This window comes from Petaurus breviceps, unplaced genomic scaffold (genome assembly GCF_028583685.1).
Source record: "Petaurus breviceps papuanus isolate PSGF00001 unplaced genomic scaffold, PetGlider_PUasm1.0 175, whole genome shotgun sequence".
Lineage (NCBI taxonomy): Eukaryota > Metazoa > Chordata > Mammalia > Diprotodontia > Petauridae > Petaurus > Petaurus breviceps.
Window position 1 is genome coordinate 24,468,985 of NW_027185764.1, and position 22,204 is coordinate 24,491,188.

At 36.3% G+C, this 22,204-nt stretch overlaps 1 protein-coding gene across 1 annotated transcript; it reads right to left on the bottom strand.

Annotated features, from left to right (window-relative positions):
- Positions 1 to 769: 769 nt before the first annotated feature.
- On the bottom strand, positions 770 to 21,919 carry KDELR2 (KDEL endoplasmic reticulum protein retention receptor 2). Its single transcript, XM_069084918.1, has 5 exons — positions 21,658 to 21,919; positions 8,493 to 8,593; positions 5,005 to 5,163; positions 3,592 to 3,844; positions 770 to 2,968 (listed from the first exon to the last, which is right to left on the bottom strand). The coding sequence occupies exons 1-5, from the start codon at positions 21,746 to 21,748 to the stop codon at positions 2,934 to 2,936; spliced, it is 639 nt and encodes a 212-aa protein (XP_068941019.1). The 5' UTR covers positions 21,749 to 21,919; the 3' UTR covers positions 770 to 2,933.
- Between the last annotated feature and the right edge of the window lie 285 nt (positions 21,920 to 22,204).

Sequence of the window (22,204 nt, forward strand, 5' to 3'; positions counted from 1 at the left end):
GCAACTTCTCAAAACCGGCTGCCAATGTTGCTTTTCCTACAAATACTTGACTGTCCTCTTAGGTGCTTCACCCCCATTTTATGATCTTCCAATATCTCACTACACAAATATGACAGACTGGTATTACCTGCAGGGGTGCATGGCAAATAGAGCACTTCAGGAACATTTAGGGCTGCCAGTCTATCACTATGGTTGCAGCAATAAATATACACAAATTCCCTGGGCACTGCATCCTTCCTTTCGTCTACCTAATTCAGCCCCTTCCTCTTAAGACACAGATTAAATCCTACTTTGTTACTTTCCTTCTCTACTAATAGTTTGTATTTCCTCAGTAGGGTGTTCTGATTCTCATTGCCTCCACATTTAACTACAGAGAACATTCTAGAAACCGGAGAAATCGGCCATCACAATTTAATACCTTCTGCCTATCTCCTTTTCTTAACTGTGAGATTTAGGTTTGGCATTAGGGAAGAAATATTTGGATGGCCTTTATTGGCATCTATTGATGGCAGAAAGGAAACATCTTTCATATTCTGAATTCATTCTAAGAAGTTGTTTGGAGTGATCAGGGTTAGTTTCTGCACATATAAGTGGATAGTAATCATCAACTTATGATGTGTGGTTACAGCTTATTAGCTGTATTAGACACACAGCTCAATGAGATGAAGAGCTCTATAAACCTTAGAGGATTGTATAAACAGAAGTATCATATTTTGTTCATTTGTGTATTTAAAAGAAGACACAAAAACACTTTAGCAATAAGAAAGTATTACATTACCTGATAAACTTTATTCAGTAGGGCAAGGTAGCTATTTTAACATAGTGTTTAAGAAGATATGTCACAGAAGATGCATTGAATTTCCAATGTTAATGAGAATCCTTCCCCAGCTCTCACCCCAACCCAAACACATTTATTTGAAAAATGTTATTCCAACTTGAGCTAATTTTATTACAGCCTGGGAACAATAACTAAAATGGAGTCAATTCTATTATAATGAATCACAAAATGGGAATTTTAATTTTCAAAATAAGTTCATTTACCAACCAAAGTTTCAAATCTTTATTTTTGCTTATTTCCATTTCTTTTTTCACTTATGCTGCAGAAAATAGATGCATTCTTTCAGAGCTATGGACATTCTGTCAAATATATATCGTATTCTTCCACTTTTTTCCTATCCTCTTAGAATCAATCCAAGGAAGATGGAAATACAAATACAAGAGAAAAAAAGAAGCTGGAAAGCAGGGAAAAGAAGAACTGGTATACAAAAGAGGAAAGCATCAGGATAAGGAAACAGAAAAAACAACATGGAGCAAAAAGGTGTGAGATTTGTAACTATGCAGTTGCCCTGCTAGTTTAGTGACACTACAAGAGCCACTATACAAAAGTAAAACCCAATCAGCACATTCCTCTAAATAATTTTAGTGCAGAAGGCAAGACTACATCCTTCTTGTAGTAAGTACTGTTAGTATTCAACACTTTAATATTTATGGTGTATCACATAAAAACCTAACATCAACTTTTGCATAAATCAAAATGAAGCAATGTCAAAATATAACAGCAAATCAAAAGGAAACAAATCTAGGATTTTTACAAAATAGAAAAAGTAAGTATAATAATTAAATGGACTTTAAGTGTTCACACCATAGGAGAGCTTTTGTTGCAAATTTTTAAAAATTAAACTCATATAAACAGGATGCTCCAAAAGTTTAATTCAGAAACAAAGACAGATTATTCTATGTTTCATAAAATGTTTATTTTGGATGGTAACACAGGATATATCATGCAACAGCTCAGTAAAAAAAAAAAGTCATTAAAGAATATAAAGAATGATAATTGGTGCCGTCAATTTAAAAACACAACTGTAAATCATAACTAATCCCCCAAAAGTGACATCAAATGAATCTGAGCACAGACATTACTTATAAAAGTATTCATTTTTGTAGGTTTTTGCTTTTCATAAACATGGAGAGTATTTAAAACGGGCTGCCTATGGATTACTGTAATCAACAACTTACAGTCCATTCTGTAGAGGTGTAATAATAAAGTTTAGGAAGATTCTATATTCAATGTAATTAGTATGCCTCCTGTCCCAACCCACCAAAGGAACAACAGAAATATGTATCACAAACCAAATAATTAAGAACCAATGCCCATTTAAATATAAGGATTGAGTATTCTTTTCTCATCAAAACAGCCTTCCAATTGAAATTTAAATATGGGTAGAGGGCAGGTACCTTTGATAGCCCCAATACAAGATACTTCTCTCTAGTTCACAACTTAAATTTTTTTTTTTGGTAATGAAAAATACAGATCTAAAAGACAAATCATCCCTGTCAACTTTAATTGGTATAGCTGTGATTTCCACGGGTCATTTTCACCTCAGATGGTAATAGATATTGAACATAACACTTCACACTTCCTATATTTGTGTCTCTGACTTCAATTAACAAATATAATTCATCTTTTGGCAAAAAATAAATATAGTGGAATGCAAGTGGAATTGAAGGAAAAATATATGATCTACCAACTGCCAAGTAGCACAATTTCATTGTAGACACAAAGTTAGCAATTTCAAAGAATTCTTGAAAATAAAAAAGTTTGCACTTATTCCTGGTTGTAAACAACCTCACAAAAACCTCACTTTTGGAACTACTCCAATTGAAACTACACACTGAATTTATTAATACAGCATTAAGTTTCTTTATGTAAAAAAATCTTTGTACATAGTAATAAAAAAAAGATAAGGCAAGATGCATAAAACAGAAATCCGCTGGTTTACTTTCCTCTGTGTTCTTACAGAGCCGCTGATGACTATCTGCAATAAAAAAGTTGAGTTTCTGATTTTCTGTCTCAAGCATCTTATGCCTTTATTTGTGATAAGAATTCTGTCCAAACATCCTAAAGGACAGATGCTGGCGATGGTCTTTGGCACTTACGCTGGCAAACTGAGCTTCTTTCCCTTGAGTACTGGGAAGAGAGAGAAAAAAATAGAAGTAGAGTCAATTAACTGTGTACTTCTGAATGTGAAACAGGAATAGCTACTTACTTGGCTGTACACTGACTCTAAATAAGTCAGAAAGGTCTAAGTTCAAGACACTCTGACCTTGTCACCTGCTCTTTGTCATGTGTTTTAACTTTCACAAGAATTAGAATCCTATTTAGAATCTAATTGGCACATTCACCAAAAACACTCTTACTCTTTCAGACTAGTCCAAAATTAGTTTCAAGCTAGTCTGACTTTATTCAAAGAGAATATATGTTAGAGACACTTAATAGTCCTGTTCCTAAGGCAGAGAACCAAACCTATGATCTCACTGATGTAGGGAACTCCTGAGGAGGAAACCCTCTCTACCAGTTCAGATCAGCAAGTGCTTTGCACATTTGGTCTTAGATATGCCTCAGGTACTGAGGGGCTAAGTGACTTGAGAGGATCATGGTCAATAGGTTTCAGAGGTAGAACTTGAACCCAGGTTTCCCAAGAGGATGGTTCTCTACCCATTATGCTACCCATAAGCTAAAGCTTATTCCCTCAGAATGCATTTATAAAAAGGATTTAATATTAAGTACATGAGATGCCCCTCAATTCTTACCTTTTGTAACGTACAAATAGAAGAAGTCACAATAGAGAATAGTCTGGACCACACCAGCAACAACAGCTATGAGGTCGAAGAAACCTTCAAAATAGTAGCGCCAAATCCAATTGATTAGATACAAGGCACGGTATAGACCAAGGAAGAAAAGATAATGAGTAGTGATAGTTTCGGCTTCCCCAGTTTTGCTGATCATAAAGAGTTGTGGGAGGATCGCAACTGATTCAAGGTAGATTGAGAAGGTCCACAAGATCTGTAAAATAAGTTAGCCAACTACAGTTAGTAGACTAATTGTCACCACAAAACAGCAAAGGTACCGATGCTTTATAAATTTCTATCCTAAATGAAGAATTACAATAGTCCAATTCTACTTTGGTTGCGATTCTGGGCTAAACACTGTATCTTCTTACATGAGACACACCAATTTTCTATACTTAATGGATCTGTGAGGGGGAGTCAGTCCTATATATGGGCAAAATGATAGCATTACTGGTTTCCTGTTGTTGATCACATTATGTTCAAAGACTTCTCTCTTACTACTTTTCTGCAAGGATCAGCCTAGATTTTCTCTTCCTCATCTTGACAAATCAATTTCATTATTATTTTTTAATCAAGATTTTTAAAAATCTACAAATTAAAAAAATTAGTATAATTCTCTTACATGAACTTTATGCACAAAAATATGGTACTTCATATACCTTGACAATTAAAAATTTTTAATGATTTTCTTAAAACTATTAATAGAATCAAAGTACCTATCAAAAAATAGTAGTATAACAAAACAAAAAATTCTAATACTTTGAACAGTTAGTAAAAAAAGTCACTTAAAAGAAATACTCCCTCCCTACAGTGAACAATTTACAGAACAATATTAGCATGCAGTATTGATTGCATTAAAGGATAACATAAGATGCTGTTAAGAGACTGTGTCTTTCAGATAGTACCCAAGTGTGTGCACTGCACCACAATAGATAGCATATCAATCAATATAATGAGATTCTGGTTTTATTCACATTATAAGAAAAAAACAAGACAAAAATACATTACAAAGCAAAAAAATTTTACTTCTTTGTTATAACGGAAGACTAGCTGGGGAGGGTGTGAAAGAAATATACATTCAGAAATGAATGACATAAAAACAAAAGGCAGTACTTTAAAGAAAAAAGAAGATTCATTTTACACTTTGGATATAACATTTATATCCATATATATATCATATATATAATTTAAAGAAAAAACAAGATTCATTTTACACTTTGGACTTTGGATATAACATATAATCTTATTCAACAACAGATTCTGACAATCAATGGTTTTAGTGGAAATATATGTATCATCTCAAAATCACCCTATGCCTCAGCCCATCTTCCCTCCTTAGTCCTTCCCTCAGTCCCCAACAACCTCTTAACTAACCTCAAGTGGAGAGAAATCATGATTGACTAGAAATGACAGCCCTCCAACAGGAACTACAAGAAACTCCACACGGAATGTGTCATGGTTTCCATCATACGTAGCCTTAAACTTCATGTAGATTAAGTAAACAGTGGCATATGCACAAGCGATGTAGATAAGCTAGTAAATAGAAAGTAAAAATCAGAATATTATTAAATTTGTTGTCTTTTATCTCTTCCTTGCACAAAATATATGTGTAACCGAAAGAAACATATTTTTCATATAATTTAAAAGTATAAAATATCAGGAAAAATTTTTAAGTTGGATTCACATTAAAAACTAGTTCATTCTTAAATGAGTAGAACAGTATTTCTTGGTTTGCCCTTTTCTGGATTTGGCTTAACTTACATGTTAAACTTTACAATATTAAATAGTACTAATTAAGGTGTGTGTTGGTTGAACTCTGGACTTTCAAAATGGTAAACCAGTCTTTCTTGTGATGCACATGTTCATTTGGTAACACTAAATCACACACGTGATCAGCTCTTAAAGGTCTAACTTATGTATACATTCATACATCTATAGAGTCGTACACTTTCCTGAAAGTTACATTATTTGTTTGTTCTCATGTGTGTATATGCATGTACACATACACGTCAAATATCAGATATTTATTTACCTATACTCTGGAAAAGTTCATTCATTCTCGAAAAGACTTCAAGGCAAAGACTGAGCCACCAAAAAAACATCAGAGGAAGGTATTTGGTCTCACATAGTGAAACATTCAATGAATATAATAGATACAGATTAAGTTGTATGTATTAATGAATATTGAACACTATTTAAAAATAACTATTATTTCTACATTAAAGAACTATTATAAGCAAGAAAACATATTAACTTCTTGTGGCCTTAGGAGTTCTCCCCTTGTTTGTCTTGGTTTAAACAAGAATATATTAAATCTTCCTGTATTAAAATGTTGAGGTTTAAAAAAAAATTCTACTTTAGATATTTAAGTTCAAAATAAATTTTAAAATTTTTTAAATTTTAGATGTCACCAATTCTCAGATTATTACATGCTGAGATTATCTGTATTAATATTTTACTTTGTGTTGAAAAGCTATTTGGATGACAAAATACTAAAAGAAGGGTTATCTAATATTTTTTGGCCAGTTGTAATCTCCTCTTCACTTTCTAAGGCTGTCAAGAGGCAATGATGAAAATGATTCCCTTATTTGTTTATCTTTTAATTTATCTTCTTTCTGGCTGGAATGAAGCATTTCTTCCCTTTTGCCCTAACCGTGATTGGGGTTTTAGAGAACGGGAAGGAGGTAATTCTCATCAGTGAGTTATCCCCACAATAAAGCAGTCCCTCCTGGAAAGACCAAGATGTTTAAGACTTTTAATATTCCAATGATCTGTGATTTTATCAGTGTAGATGCTCCCTCTAGTGGGAGACTGTACTTCCTCTATGACTTGGCAAATGGTCTTTCAAGAGTTGCTATGGTATCAAACTTTTCTGAATTTACCTGGGTAGTTCTTGGACAAAAGACATAACGTCCATCACTGGATCTTTAATCTTTTTTTTTCCTAGTCTGGTAGTATTAGATCTTAGCTTTGTGAATAGCCTTTGAGAACCTAGGATCACCTCCATGTTACAATAAAGCCTTATGTAAGAAATTTAGTGGACATAATTTTTAACACTTTTTTTTTTGGTCTTTTTGGAAAAGGGGAAGCAGGGCAATTAGGGTTGACCTGCCCAAGGTCAACAGCTAGTAAGTGTTAAGTGTATGAGTCCATGCTCTATTCACTGCACCACCTAGCTGCCCCAATTTTTAACAATCTTAAATACTAATAAGAACAAATTAGTCTCTTTCACTTACAAATAACATATACTCAAATTGGTTAAGCAAGGCAAAAATTTGACTATTCTCTGATATAAACTTGGGACACCATAGGCAGGGCAGAATGAACAACCAATACTATTATATCAGGAAGTAGTAGCATGTGGCAGAAAAAGTGCTGGACTTGGGAGTCAAGGTACATCTGGGTTTGAATCCTACTTCCAACTTTTTGCTGGTTGTATGACCATGGGCAAGGTACTTTAACCTCCCTAAGTCCTAGGTACCTCTTCTATAAAATGGGGATAATAATATGTGTAGTTCTTACCTCATGAGTTTGTATAAATCAAAAAAACAAAACAAAACCCAATGTATGCAAAATATCTGTAAATCTTGAAGTGCAATATAAATGTTAACATTTGCTACCATTACCCATTGTTACTTTTTTTTTTTAATGGAACTACTCTGTCTAGGGAACTATATGAGAATACATCTTGCATCCTGGGTAAAAATAAATGGCTGATTGAAGAGGCAGGCCAATAGTGTTGTTTTTTTGGATGGAAATGTAAAGCACTAGCATAAATGTGTGAATTCTGGTATCTGGTGGATCTGCACACTGTTATCCTATTGAGTGATGATAATTCCAAATGACTGAATATGGGAATATTAAACTCTTTAGTTATGAAGAACTGTTCTTGGTTATCTGGAGTTTCTAATATAAGTTTATCAGGATGACATCTTTAGCAAACAGTGAAAGTAAAATCACCTCTTCCTTGATGTGCCATTATCTACACAGCCTTAATTTTACTCTTCTGAATTCCTTGTATACCTTGGATGGGAATCAGAATCTTATAATTCCTTTTACCAAGGAGAATTCTAATTGAAACTAGTACTTCTGGTACAAAAAGAATCTTACCCATATGTGTATAAACTTGCAAAAAGTTTGTACTTAGAAAGCTAACTTGTAGGAACCCGATAGGATGGTTTATTTGGTTTTTTTTTTTTTTTGGAAGGCTAGAAGTCCCTGACGATTAGTATTATGAAATTCAGTGACTAAGAACTAACAAATTACAGAAAATTAATATTCATTGCCTCAAATCTTGTGATGCTAAAGCCTGTTAGTCACACTTTGGGGCACAAAAAAATAGAACTAAACAAGAAAAGTCCATTCAAAAGTCATGGTATCTACTTATTCAACAAAGAAAATTTCAACTGAGGAAGAGGGAAGAAATTAGAATTGAGTCTGCACAGAGTACCACAGTTTGAGAGTGCAAATAAATTCTGACTTCAATTCCTTGCTATAAATCCCCTTCGTGGGTTCCTTAGGCAATCTTAATTTCCCTCTCTGAACAACAATAAAATGTATGATAGCTCCTCTCCTTACACAGAGGGGCAAACTTGAAGACTGAAAAGATCCATAATTTTTTAAGAACCTGGAATGAAAGTTTAATGTATTTTAACCACTACCTATTTTCTTTGAAATAGAAATCAAATATCCATAACAAGTGTATCAGTTTCCAGTTATATTTTGTCCAAGTCATGAAAGCATATCTAAGTATGGCCTTATGCTTGGCAGGTTTTTTTTTTTTTTTACTAAACACACAGTAAATAATAACACACTTATATAAATTATGGTTGCATTAAGTATTGTTAGTTGACATATTATACCTTCATAGATGTATTATACAGTGAAATAAATGAAGTGAAGAGATCCAGGTAACGAGTAGTGAAGACCAGTGCAAACAGAAGCTGGCTCTTCCCAGAAATACCTAAAGAAGCAGAAGGAAGTATTATTTATTATAAGAATATAATATTCTTAAAAATAATCTGCAGGTGAAGCTGTGGGTTGAGTTCACACAAGAACAGAAAAAGAAAAAAAATGAATTTATTAGTGCCATTATTATTAATGTGCCATTCCCGAGGACAAAAAGTATACAAAGTAATATGACTTTAAAAAAAAAAACCCAACATATCAGAACACACACACACATGTATATATGGGAGGAGGGAATGAGCATTTATGTGGAACCTGCTCTGTGCCAGGCACTGTGCTAAGCTGTTTACAACTATTACCTCACAACAACCCTGGTTGTAACTGGTATTATTATCATCCCCATTTTACAGTTGAGGAAACTAAGGCAAACAGAAGTGACTTCCTTAAGGTCACACAACATCTGCATGAGGCCAATTTGAACTCGGGTCTCCCTTACTACAGGGCCAGTGCTGTATCCACTGTGTCACTTAGCTTGCTTTACTGTATCTCCAAATAGGTATCTGCTTCTTCAACAATTCAAAATAGGAAATGATATACTTATTTCGAATGATGCTTTCACTGTTAAGAATATTTTTAGATATTCTCTTCTGTATTGCTAGCAAATGTTGCTCCTTTAAAGGTAGAATTTATTTTCAGAAACAAGAACTCATTTGGAATTGTTTGGTAAATGAGGCAGACAATCAAAAAAGAATAAAAAATGAGATGTGGTTATAAAATATAGTAAACTTAGTTTTATTATATGACTTACAAATTAATTCTTAAGGCACACACACAGTGTTCCACAGATACACTAAAAGTGACAGCATTGTTATAATAAGCATATAAGTTCCCAAACCTTGAAAAAAGAAAACACTCATTTGGATTTCTAAGTTCTGATATGTTTGTTCCCACCTCCATAACCCTAGTGACCATCTTATAGTTCTATTGAGCTACAAAAACTGTCAGACACTGGAAACAGCAAGATATTAAGTGACAGCCAGGTAAGCCAGAAAGGCAGCATTACATAGCAGACAGAAAACAGGCCTCAGAGTCAGAAAGACATGAGTTCAAGTGAGCTCTCTGACAAATACTGGCTGTGTGATCCTACTGAGCAAATCCTTTAATCTCTTAGTACCCTAGGGTAGCTCTCTGAGCCTCTAAGTTGCACAGCAGTTGTCCAGCTGCTTTGGTAGACAAGAGTTTCTCACTGGGAGTTTCCCACAGCAATGAAATGCCAGGTCAAGTAAAAGAAAAAAAACAAGTGTTATCCAGAACTGAAGGAAGTAGTTGTGCTAATCACCTAAGCTGCTTGCTATCCAACAAATTCATGATATGAAAATAGTACATCCTGTGTATTAATGGTGACCTCAGACACAGCATGGTGGAAAGGAAAGAATGCTGTACCCGATGTCAGAAAACCCAAGCATGAATGCCATCTCAAGCTTTCACTAGTTGTTATGGTCATGGGCAAATCAAACATCTCAGAACTTGCTTCCTTTTGCAAAAAGAAGATGATGCTTGCACTACCTACTGAAGAGAACTGCTGTGAGAAAAGCCCCTTACATAGCTTGAGTGCAATGTAAATGTGAGTTATTTGCAGTTCAAACAGTGTGATCTTTAGACACTTATAATTTGACATTTATGTGATAAAGAAAACTTCATATAGGATCCCAGCATAAGGGCAACAGGACATCCAAACTGTTTTACTGTAGAGTCGTATTATAAAAAGCACAATACTAGAGCCATCTCATTCACAAGGATCATCTACTGGAGAATCAGTAGAACAAACTTAAAAATCAAGTTCAACTTCTTTATTTTATAAAGAAACTAAAACCCAAAGAGGCTTGACTTATACAAGTCAATGACATATTTGTTTTTTCTTTCCATGATACCACACTGTCTCTTTTTCCAAACCCCAGAAGTTAGTAAGTAGTAAACTGGCAAGTATTTATTTTATCAGTGAGGAAAAGGAGATGTTTCACATAAACCCAGTCTATCACTTTCCTTCCTTCCTCCAAAGTACCTAAGATGTTTACCATTAGCTGAATGTATCAACTGATGGGCAAATTGTGGATAAGAAAGGCCTAGGGAGCCAGAGTTGCCTTCACCACATGATAAATGTTATCAATATATGAAGCTGTGACATATGTATGACAATATGTTCTAGTTCTTTTTCTGTAAGAATATATCTCAAGCCAGTAACGACTAAGTTTATTTTCTACATATCTATCTTCCTCCTTCACTGAATTCCTAATTTGGGTTTAAATACTCCCATCACACATACTCCTACCTTCACAGTATAATATTTACCTAGTCTTAGTAAAGGGCACTGTTTTTGTTTTATTAATTAGTTTGTTTATTGTGAGGCAATTGGGGCTAAGTGACCTGCCCAGAGACACAGCTAATAAATGTCAAGTGCCGGGGGTAGGATTTTGAATTCAGGTCCTCCTGATTCCATGGCACTGGCCTATCCACTGTACCACCTAGCTACCCCATGTTAAGGGTACTATTAATAAGTCTTTTGGATATCACTTCCTAACTATAAAACCATTTTGTATATTGTCATTTTTTTTCATAGGGGATTTAGAAATTGTTATTTTCTTTCTTGGTAGAAAAAAATAATTACAATGTTTGAGATTGGCAGTTGAAAAGATTAAAAAGTAAACTATTACTTTAGAGTCAAAGGAGGACAAAAAACAGGAGAGAGCTAAACACCCTGTTCTATCCCTAAAACATTAAACCACTGCTGTCCCTCAAGACTAGAACTGAATTCAGACTAAATTTTCTCAACTGTTGAAATCCTAATCTTTCTAGAGTCAACTCAGGTGACATATAAGTATTCCTGGCCATATCCCTGGCTGAAAAAAATTTTTTTCTCCTCAAATTTCTCATTCAATAAGCATTTTTAAAGCACTTAAAGACATGTTGCTAGGCACTAGGGACACCAAGACAGAATGAAAGAGCCCATGCCCTCAGAAAGTTTACATTCTATTTGTGGGAACAAGTACCTAGAAAATTACAGAATAATCTGGGGGAGAGTATATAACTATAATATGAAAGACAGTCTGGTAACAATAGAATCAAAGACAAAGAACAAGATGAAAGCATTTGAGAGCAAGAGAAAGGAGAAATTTTTTTACTTAAAAATTAAATGTTCTAGTAGAAACTTAAATATCAGCAACTATAGTTGCTTAATAATTATTTATATCTAAATTAAATGTAATGTATAAAGTATCAAAGCATTTTTCAATTTCTCCCTCTCTAAGTTCTAGAAACAATTCTTTGTTCATTCACTCTCATTCATCTTTCCTGATATTATCAGTGTGTATGTCATTCTTCTAGTTTGGCTTTATTCACTTTGTATTATTTCATAAAAGTGTTTCCAGATTTTGTTGTACTCTTCATACTTTGTCCAACTTAATTGCTTTGCATGATTCTAATATGTCAATGCACCATGATATATGGAACAATCCTTATACTGAAGGACATTTAAGTTTATTTCAGTTTTTTTTTGTGACAATGTACAACAATATGCGACAAAATTAATGCCAAGATGAAAATCTTTAACAATTAGCTCTTTTTAAAGTTTATACTCTGATAATTCTAAGTAAAACTGTAATAAAGGAATTAGTGGGTCAAAAGGTATTATTGTTGCAAGGTATCAAGTTTGTAACCTTTACTATATGCTCCCAGATTGCTCTCCAGAAATATTCTATAAGTTTCTAATTTAATTTTATCATTAAAAACAAGTAACATAGGATCCTATTCAACAATTTAAAAAATACACTTAAGTTCTCTACTATGTCCACTTAATGAATAAAAAAGGAAGAAAAAAACAGAGGAAAAGAGTTGAAAATCCTAGGTGGCACAGTTCTAACATAGTTGCTAATAACTACCCTTGGGGGGAGGGATCTCTAACTTAAAGGGAGGAGGTTTTCCAAGACTTGCTATAAAAATGCTGAATTTCCTACTCAAGTTTTTGAAGCATAAGCATTCATGAAGTCCTTTTTTTAGTTTTCAAATAAGAAAAACCCTAACTTCTTGCTCTACCAAGTTGGGGCGGGGAAGGATGCCCAATATTTTCTGAAGAAAAAGTCATATTATTTCATAGATTAACAACCCCACCTTTAGCCTCATTATTTTGTATTTTTGCAACAATCAGCAAATACAGTACTGCTTCTGGATATATCAGATGTGTGCAGAGTCAAATCTGGGCATGCTAATTTGAAATTCTCCAACCCAAATCTTATTCATCCTTTGTGATATATACTTTAAGTGAAGGTGGGCTGCCTTAATTTCTGAGCTAAAGAATTAATGAGGGGCAGCTAGGTGGTACAGGAGCAACGGCCCTGGAGTCAGGAGGACCTGTGTTCAAATTAGGCCTCAGACACTTATCACTTACTAGCCATGTGACCTTGGGCAAGTCACTTAACCCCAATTGCCCTGCTTCCCCCCTCAATCCACCTCCCCCCCAAAAAAATTAATGAGAAGCCAGAGTGGAGCTTCTAGAATATAGGAGGAGTAAGCAGCAGTGGTAGTATGATTTGATCTGATCATGAATGGAGAGAGAGGTAGACTCTGTATCAGGCAATGTTCTCTAAGGAGTTCATAAAACTACAGAAAATTTCCAGTAGGTTTATATGTAGTATTATACTATTTTTTCTTTAGCACTTTGTTTGGACTTCTTCATCTGCCCAGAATGCTGAACGATGGCTAATGGTGGATTTCTCACCTACAAAAAAAGGCGGGGGGTGTACACCAGCAGTATAAGACACAGTTTAGATTCTTTGGAAGGACACCACCAAAGAGTCTCTATGAGAGGAATGTGGCAGGTTAGAGTGGATCAATGAGACCATTTTATGTAAGCCATAAAAATTCAGTAGCTACAATTAAACTAAATTTAGTCTCTACAATGTTTATATGAATTTTAAATTAATTTTCCATGTTAAGGTGCAACTACCTTGTCAAATCCAAATCAATCTTGTAACTTAAAATACCAATATTCTTCCATGGGGTTAAATCAAATTTAGCAAAAAGTTTGTATTACAAAGTACAAGATAAAAGATTTGGTTATGTTGTACATTAAATTATGTTCCCAATATTACTGGTGGAACGTAAGATTATCATGTTGATATGGAAATGCCTAGAGAAATCATTACTCCAAAGAGAGAGAAGGTACCAAAGCCAGGGTAAAAGGTAAAAAGCAGGTCTACTGCCTGGGGCTTAACATGTAAGGGATAGTGGTGTTGGTGGCATACACATGGAACAATGGGTACCCTAAAATTTTTTTTTTATAAATGCCCATATTTTAATGCCATAAAATTCCACTCTTCAACATGTAAATGCAATTAAGTGTATGTCATGGGAAAGGCTCAAAGCTTCTGATGGACAATATACACAGGAAGGCCCAATTTTCAAACTTTGCCTAGGGTACAAGAGTATCTTGTACTACTAAAAAAGTGGTGCAAAAACCTTCAAATCCCTGTGTTAACCAAAACATAAGGTACTTCTAATTTATTTTTATATGAAAATAAACATTTCAAAAATATAATGTCCCTCATTCTCAGATATGAAGCATAAGAACTCATTTATAACAAATGGCATTGCAGATTCTTTCTTGAATTAACTTAGCAATAAATTAGATATCTGATCTCAAAAACTGAACCTTCAGAAAGGGAAGAGGAACCCATATTTATAGGGTGAGGTGAAAGTGATATAACAAAAAGACCAAAAACATATAAGAATGTTTTCTTCTAATTTAAAAAAAAATTCTCTTCTTTGAAAAGCTTACTTATTATTTAGGAATCATCTTATATGGGATCCATTTAGTATTTTTGGACTAAACCACCCTAGTTGCTAAGCAGCAACTAAGTGGTATTCTATTAATTTTAGTATGACCCATATGAGAAAGGTAATAATATAGCTAGAGAGCTGGAGGTAGCATTTGACTGATCCCATTTCCCCATATACTATAAAAACTACAAACTATTACAATGTCCTTTGTCAATGCTGAAAATGCTAATTAAGAGTAAAATATCCAGCAGATTATAAAAAGAAGCTATGGAGTACATGATATAACCCTGTACTCCACAAATCTTCTATGACTCTAAGTCTAACAGTAGTAGTTTCCATCAGTGATGTTAAATTCAAATAGAAAGAGATCCTTGCTGACAGCTGCATATTGACTTAGAAGACCACAAATTAGCATTATTGATATTATATTGTACATTTTAATCTGTTTCTGGTTGGATCTGAGAGCTGACCCTCTAGTTTACATAACAGCAGTTCAAGTTCCACAGCTACATGACGATACTGGAAGTATTGTATAACATGATGAAAACTGTATTAGAAAATATATTGTTTCAGGACCAAGACATTAAAAAAACCCAAAGGTTATGAACTACTCAGAAACCTCAGTCTTATACAATATGAATACCATGTTCAAGAAGAGAAGGCATCGAACTAGGCAAATACTGATCTTCATTCATTTTAAAAGTGAGTTGAAGTATAACTTGACAGAAAATGACTAGTAATAGACTTGATTCTGTGCAACCAGTTTTAAAGAGGTTTAATCTCAAGATCTCAAAGAGTGGATGAATCCAAAAGAATGGAAAAGATAACCAACCACTGGCATTTTTATCCCAAAAATGGAGACTAAGAAACTATCAGTAACTATGCACTTACACACATCTATTTTCTCATCTTTATAAAATCTTAAAATCCAAACATGCATCAAGGGTATGCCTCTATGAATCCAATTTGAATGAAATATGTATAGAGTGGCATAGTGGATAAAGAACTAAACAGAGTCAGGAAGAACTAATTTCAAATCTTAATACATACTAACTATGACCCTGTAAGTTACTTTTTTTTTTTTTTAAAGCAATTGGGGTTAAGTAACTTGCTCAAGGTTACACGGCCAGGTGTTTCTGGGTGGGTGCTAAGCGTCTGAGCCCGGGATTCGATCTCCAGGTCATCCTGACACTGGAACTGGTGATCTTACTCGCTGTGCTACATGGCTGCCCCTCTGTAAGTTACTCTTAACCTCTCTATTTCTTCATCAGCAAAATGGGGATACTGAGAACATCTACTTCAGTGTTTTTGTGAGGATCAAAGGAGATAACATATTTAAAGCATTTTGTAAACCTTTTAAAACATTATACAAATACAGCTATTATCTATCTATTAAGTGTCAACTACATTCTATGTACTGAGCTAGGATCTGGCAATACAAAGGAAAAAAACAACAACACAGATCCTGCCTTCCCTAGGGGCTTATAATGGGGAGAGCGAGAAGTTTAGGACACAGCATGCATACAAGTATACTGCAAGGCAGAATATGATAAGGGAAAAAGAGGAATACAAAGTTCTCTAAGAAAATATGTCAAGGCGCTAAATCACTAAAAGAAATGCACATTAAAGCATCTCTTAAATTTTACCTCACACCCATCAAATTGCCAAAGATGACAAAAGGTAGAAATAGTTCATCTTAGAGGGGCTGTGAGAAGACTGCTGTGAATTTTTTTAAAAGGCAGAACCAGACGAATAACATAGACCAGGACAATAGTACAAATAAGAAATATCGGTTTAAAACAAAAAGCTTGTGCTCTCTTCTCTACTATACCACATATCCTCCTTCAAATCCAGAGCTTCAGAGCACTACCTAATCCACCTAGAAATCAAAGTAAATTTTAACCAGAGAAATTTCATATTTGGTTATGAATTCTTCCCCAACCACAGGCCAGGAAGGTACCTCCATTTAAATAGTTGTTTTTTTTTAATGGTGTAAACTTTTACACTGAGGTTGTGAGCAAAATATTTGACATAGTCTTTCATGTTAATCTTGTGAAAACACAGAGAGAGATGTATGTTAGAGAAGAATACAAGTAGATTTAGAACTGGTTAAATGACTGGACCCAAAGCACAGTCATTCATTTAAGGGTTTCACATCAACCTGCAAAGTTTTTAGAAGAGCAGAGGAATCTGTATTTGCCCTATGTAGTTTAACATTTTAATGAATGATTTAAAGACACTGATGGCATATTCATAATTTACAGACACCAAATTAGGCAGGATTAACATATTTATTTATCTGTTTATTTGTTAATCTGTTAATCTATCCATAACAATCAGGACCTAAAAAGACCTTGACTGGTTAGAACAGTAGGATAAATCTATTAAGATGATAGGGATAAATGTAAAGTCCTACATTTTAGATTAAAAAAAAAAGTTCATAAGTGCAAGATGAAGGAAGAATGGCTTGATAGCAATGTGACAGAGTGGCATGGATAGACAGCCAGTTTCAAAGTGAGGAGGACCACGGTTCAAGTGCCACTTTTTTTTAAGAGGGGGGAAGGCAGGGCAATTGGGGTTAAGTGACTTGCCCAAAGTCACACAGCTAGTGTTAAGTGTCTGAGCCTGGATTTGAACTCAGGTCCTCCCGACTCCAGGGCCAGTGCTCTATTCATTGTGCCACCTAGTCGCCCCCCAAGTGCCACTTTTTAAAACACCTTGTGTGACTCCAGGCAAGTCACTTTACTTTTCATTTTCAGTGGTCATGGGTAGAGGTGTCAGACTTAGGTCTGGAACCAGATTAAAATTTAACTAGAAAGTGTCTAACAAAAATAAAAAATACAATATAACATAGGTAATGATAATGTGTTTTTTTTTAAATCAATATGAAACATTCAAGGATCCTTTATTATAAATCACTGAGAAAGTGCCAACCAGAATTATTAAGGGAATTTCCTCAAGAGGATGGAGGTGGTCCTTTGATAATGAAATTGTAAGTCCAGTCTCCAGGCCAATCTAGATGTTTTGATGGACTTCAAATTCAGTATGAGCTAAGAAAACTAATACAATCTTAGTATATTAAGAGTAAGTGCTTCTAGGACTAGGGAGGTGGTGGTCCTACCTGCTCAATCAGACCATATCTGGAATACTGAGTTCAATTCTGAGCACCACATTTTAGGAAGGATATGATAAGAGTCTAGAATAGGGCAGCCAGCATGGTGAAAGGCCTTAAGTTCATGTCACCTGAGGATTTGCTGAAAGAACTGAGAATTTTTAGCTTAAGAAGAAACAGCCAATAAGGGGGAATGCTACCTAATTTCAAATATTTGATGGGATGTTATAGGAAGAATAGATTTCTGCTTGGTCAGAAGGCAGAACTAAGAAGGATGGGCAGAAATTATAAATAAACAGTTTTAGGCTTCACTTGAGGAAAAACTGTCTAACGATAAGTTACTCAAGAAAGAAATATGCTATCTTGGAAGTCAGCTCCAAGTAACACTGGGCATCTTCAAGCAGAAGCTGGGTGACCATTTGTGTGTGTTGTACAGACTTTTCTGGTTCAGGTATGGGTTAGACTAGATGGCCTCTGAGGTCCCATTCAATTCTAATATTCTGTGAAATAGTACAAGAATCACAGACTGACTCATAATATTGTATACCTCAACCCACAGAAATTCAGCTATCTTACAGAAAATAAAGAATGTCTCAACAATCTGTCACTAAATGAACATAGATTGATGAGGCCTTCAACACTAAATATTTAAATTCAGCATTTTGAGATGCTAAAAGTGATGAACTTTTGTTCCAATTTTAATACAGCAATGATAGGCACACCCACCAAAAAAAGCTAAGCAAAAAAGAAAAAGTACTTAAAACAACCTGGTTTTGATTAGACAGTCCAGAAAAACATGGATACCGAGAATTGAATTGTTCATGCAAGAAAAATACAAAATGGTTTACTTTACTCTAACACTTGTGAAAGCAGTACTTTTTTTCATAGTGTTTGTGAAAAGTTATTTTCAAGCAACCAGAAAAGCCTAGTCTATGACAAGCACTGAACAGATGCCAGAATTCCAACATAAATTTCAGAACTTTTAAAAGAGAGAGCCAAAACATTTAACTTTCTTCTCTGAATTATCTGAGAAATATACTATGTAGAATGATTACTCTTGAAAGAGTAACTAAACAATTTTTAAACTTTCATATTAGGATAACAAAGAATAGCAATTCAGCTTTTTATTCACAAAGGAAACCATGTAACATAATCTGATTTTTAAAAAATCAACCAAGAAACTAAGATGATCAGAAGACTACCTATTACATTTCAAGCGTGAAAATCCATATTACATCTTGAGTCTTCCAAAAAGATTTATAATAGAAAATGGGTTAGTTCTGCACTAACACTGTATGTTTACTTGTAAAAACAACAAAAAGTCCTTAACAAATACATTCATTTTATTATTTTCCCTTATGATTAATCTAACACCTGCTAAAATGTATGACATTTTCCTAAATTCTCCCAACCCTTTAAACGAAAACAATTACCACTGGGAGGAATGGAAAAAAAAAACCCTCTGAATCTTTTAAACTACTACAAGGCTCCTTTAAAAACTATAAAGCAGCATCATGTTTCCTAACCCCTGAAATTCTTGTATACCTAAAGCTCCTATTTACTATCTTTTGGTCTAACACGAACATTCACTAATAACACAAATAGGCCCCTCCTGTTTATCAAATATACTTACTTCGAAGGCCTTTCTGTATTTTGGGAGGAAAATCTAAAGTGTGTAAACCACAATTTCAAATTAAGCAGGCAGTTAAATATAAACTTTATGGGATCAACAAAATGAATTAACTAGAATCTCTTATTTAAGGGCTAAAGCTTAAGCTAACATTTTATGATTCATAAGGGGGTTATAACAATGTATTAGTTTAAATATGAAGAATAAAGCAGGAGTAAAAGTCATTATGATAACCAAATATTCTGTATAGCTGAAACCATGAAAACTTCATTTCTTGGTAACTCACAAGTTTGTTGCAAATATATATCCTTATACTGTGTGGCACTAAAATATCTGCTTATTATTAAGGTGTCTAAGTGTCTTTCCCTAAAAAGACGCCCCCAACCATTGTAATTTTTCTTAGCTATGTTTTCTGTGTTCCTCTTATCAATTGTCAATTATCACTGCCCTGAGTGTGCATGACCAGAGTAGCTCTTTTCCCATTTTAAAATTGCTGCTTCTGTTCTTCTGTGAGGCTACAAACTAGATGAGTCTTATTAGAATTATTTATAAGTGCAAGTGGTCTTTACATGGTGGCTGAGGGAGGTTTCCTAACGGAGAAATTTTTGATCAAGGACTTTGTAAAATCTATTTTGGTTAGCCACATGCTTTTTTTTGCTTATTTACTGGATCATGACTCTCTTTTATTTGATGAAGTTGCTCTTAGAAGAATTTCAAATATGTGAATTATTAGTGTATTTGTGGAGATTTAAAGGGAAATTGAGGTAAAGAGGCACTTAAAAAAAAACTAATACTGTAGATCATGTCGAAGTCCACCTTTCTTTGCCTCAATGAAAATACCCACGACAATACTCAGGATACACCAATTTCTGGAAAAAAAAAAGTACAGATTTGTCAAAAGTTCAGCGACTCTTGATAACTATGTGTTTATAATTATGTAGTATAAAAATACTTCTGTTTTTTAAAGTATTTTTTAAATACAAGGAGCACTTAAGTTTCCAGGGCTAATAGAATTCCAAATTTTCTCTCATCTCAATTGGTATGACAGGGAATAAGTCATTCCAAAGAATTTTTCCACAAAATTTAGCAAGTTTAAGGGATGAATCTAGAGATTTTGCCACTTAGCGAAGTGAAAATGATACTAATAGAGCACTATGTACTATGAGTTAAATATAAAAAAAAGGCTTTAATAAATTAGTTATTAAATGAGAGTGTATACAAAATCTGGTTTAATCCATAAAGCATTAACAGGATAGCAGCAAATTGACATCGGGTCTCTTACCCCCACCCACCTAAGCTATTGGGTATTCTTGCACATAATCTTCAAGTTTCATCCACAGAAGTTCTGAAACTGAGTGTATTAGTTATCATAACTCAAAAGGTAAGTACTAAGTCCTTGAAACCAGCAGGGACACCGATATCGTGACCTCTTCAGCAGCATCCAGTGATTGCCACTGAATCCACCACACCTTCCAATAGCTGCCACGTCAGATGAGGCCAGGAAATGCAATCGAGTACCCATCCTTCCAGCGTGATTCATTGATTCACAATTTTCGAACCCAGATACTTAAAACCTCCCCAACTCTGAATCCCCCGAAATGGAAATCTCCATTCCTTCACTTGCATAAAGAAAATACGTGAAAATTTACGAGGGGAATAGTCACGGAGGCTTGATTTCCGAAGTTTCAACTAACCAAACAGGCAAAGGCCTGCAAAGTGCAGAATCAGCTGTATCTGTAACTTCACTCCCAGAACTCTGAACACATCATCTGAGATTAACTGAGCGCCTGGACATCTACCTACACATTCTGCAAAGTTTCGTTCACTTGCAAGCTGTGCAGAAGCTACTTCGGTCGAACAAATTCGCCAGTCCCCCTCCTACCAAACTTTTCTCTATAATTTTCCCAGAGTAGACACCCCCTTCATCCCCTCCGCCCCCGCCCCATTCCCCGGTGCTCTGCTCAGGAAAGGGCTGGGAGAGCCACATGCATCGGCGTAAGCAGAGGTGGTGGGAGGACTGACTCCGAATCCCAAACTTTCTTTTCCCTCCTAGGAGCCCAGACCACAGGACAGCCTTGGCTTCTATGCGGCGGAGGCTTTCCTGACTGTAACCCGAGCACCGGACTACAGGGAACACCCGAAACCTGGCCCTTCCGCACCCAGGCAGCCAAGCGGCCCTCAGCTAAGCCTGGCAGGGGAGAGAAGGCGGGGAGAACCCCGGGAGCTGCAAGGGATGAGACAGCTCGGGCGGGACTCGGGGGAGGACCGGGAGCCGAGGATGCTGCTCGGCGCACAAGGGCCCCTCGGCCTCGGGAAGGAGTAGGGGGAGTCCTTTGGGAGGAAGGGGTCGGCGGAGGTGAGACGGCCTGGGGGAGCTCCCCACCACCCGGCCGAGGGGCACGGAGAAGTGCAAGAGAGACCCGGGGAGGACCGCTAGCCGACCCTGCTGCAGCCCCCCAGCGCGCCCCCCGCGGCAGCGGCTCCACGGCCCCCCAGCTCCCGGCGCGCCAGGAGGCCGCTCCCGGCCCCCCGGGGCCTCCCTCACCGGCGCAGGAGCGGGTCTTCCAGATCTTCAGCAGCAGGATGATGATGGCCGCCAGGTGGGACAGGTCCCCGGTCAGCCGGAAGATGTTCATGGCGGCGGCGGCAGGAGCGAGCGAAGCCGGGAGCGGGCTGCGAGCGAGCGCGGCGGCGGCTGGCGGGACGGGGAAGGGACGCGGCGGCGGCGGTTTAGCTGCTGCCCCTAAAGAAAGCGGCGAAAATGGCGAGATGAAGGAGCGACGTGGCCCGGGGACGTGGCCGAACAGCCAGCGCCGCGCCCAGTGTAGTCTGGGAAAGGAGAGTCGACCCTCCCCCCCGCCCCTGCCCCAGAGGGCCACGCCCCCTGGCCGCCCAAGGCCACGCCCCTTAAAGGGCAATCTTCCACGGAGAGGGCGCTTGCGCGGCGAGAGCGCCCCGACCTAGCCTGCATCCTCCTCCCTGGGGTTTTTCACGGATTCCTCGTAGGAGGATTTTGAGCTCCCTGCCTTGTCATCCTTTAGGTTTTGTGGCGGAGCACCACAGGAAGTCTGATATGATTCAGCTCTGAAATG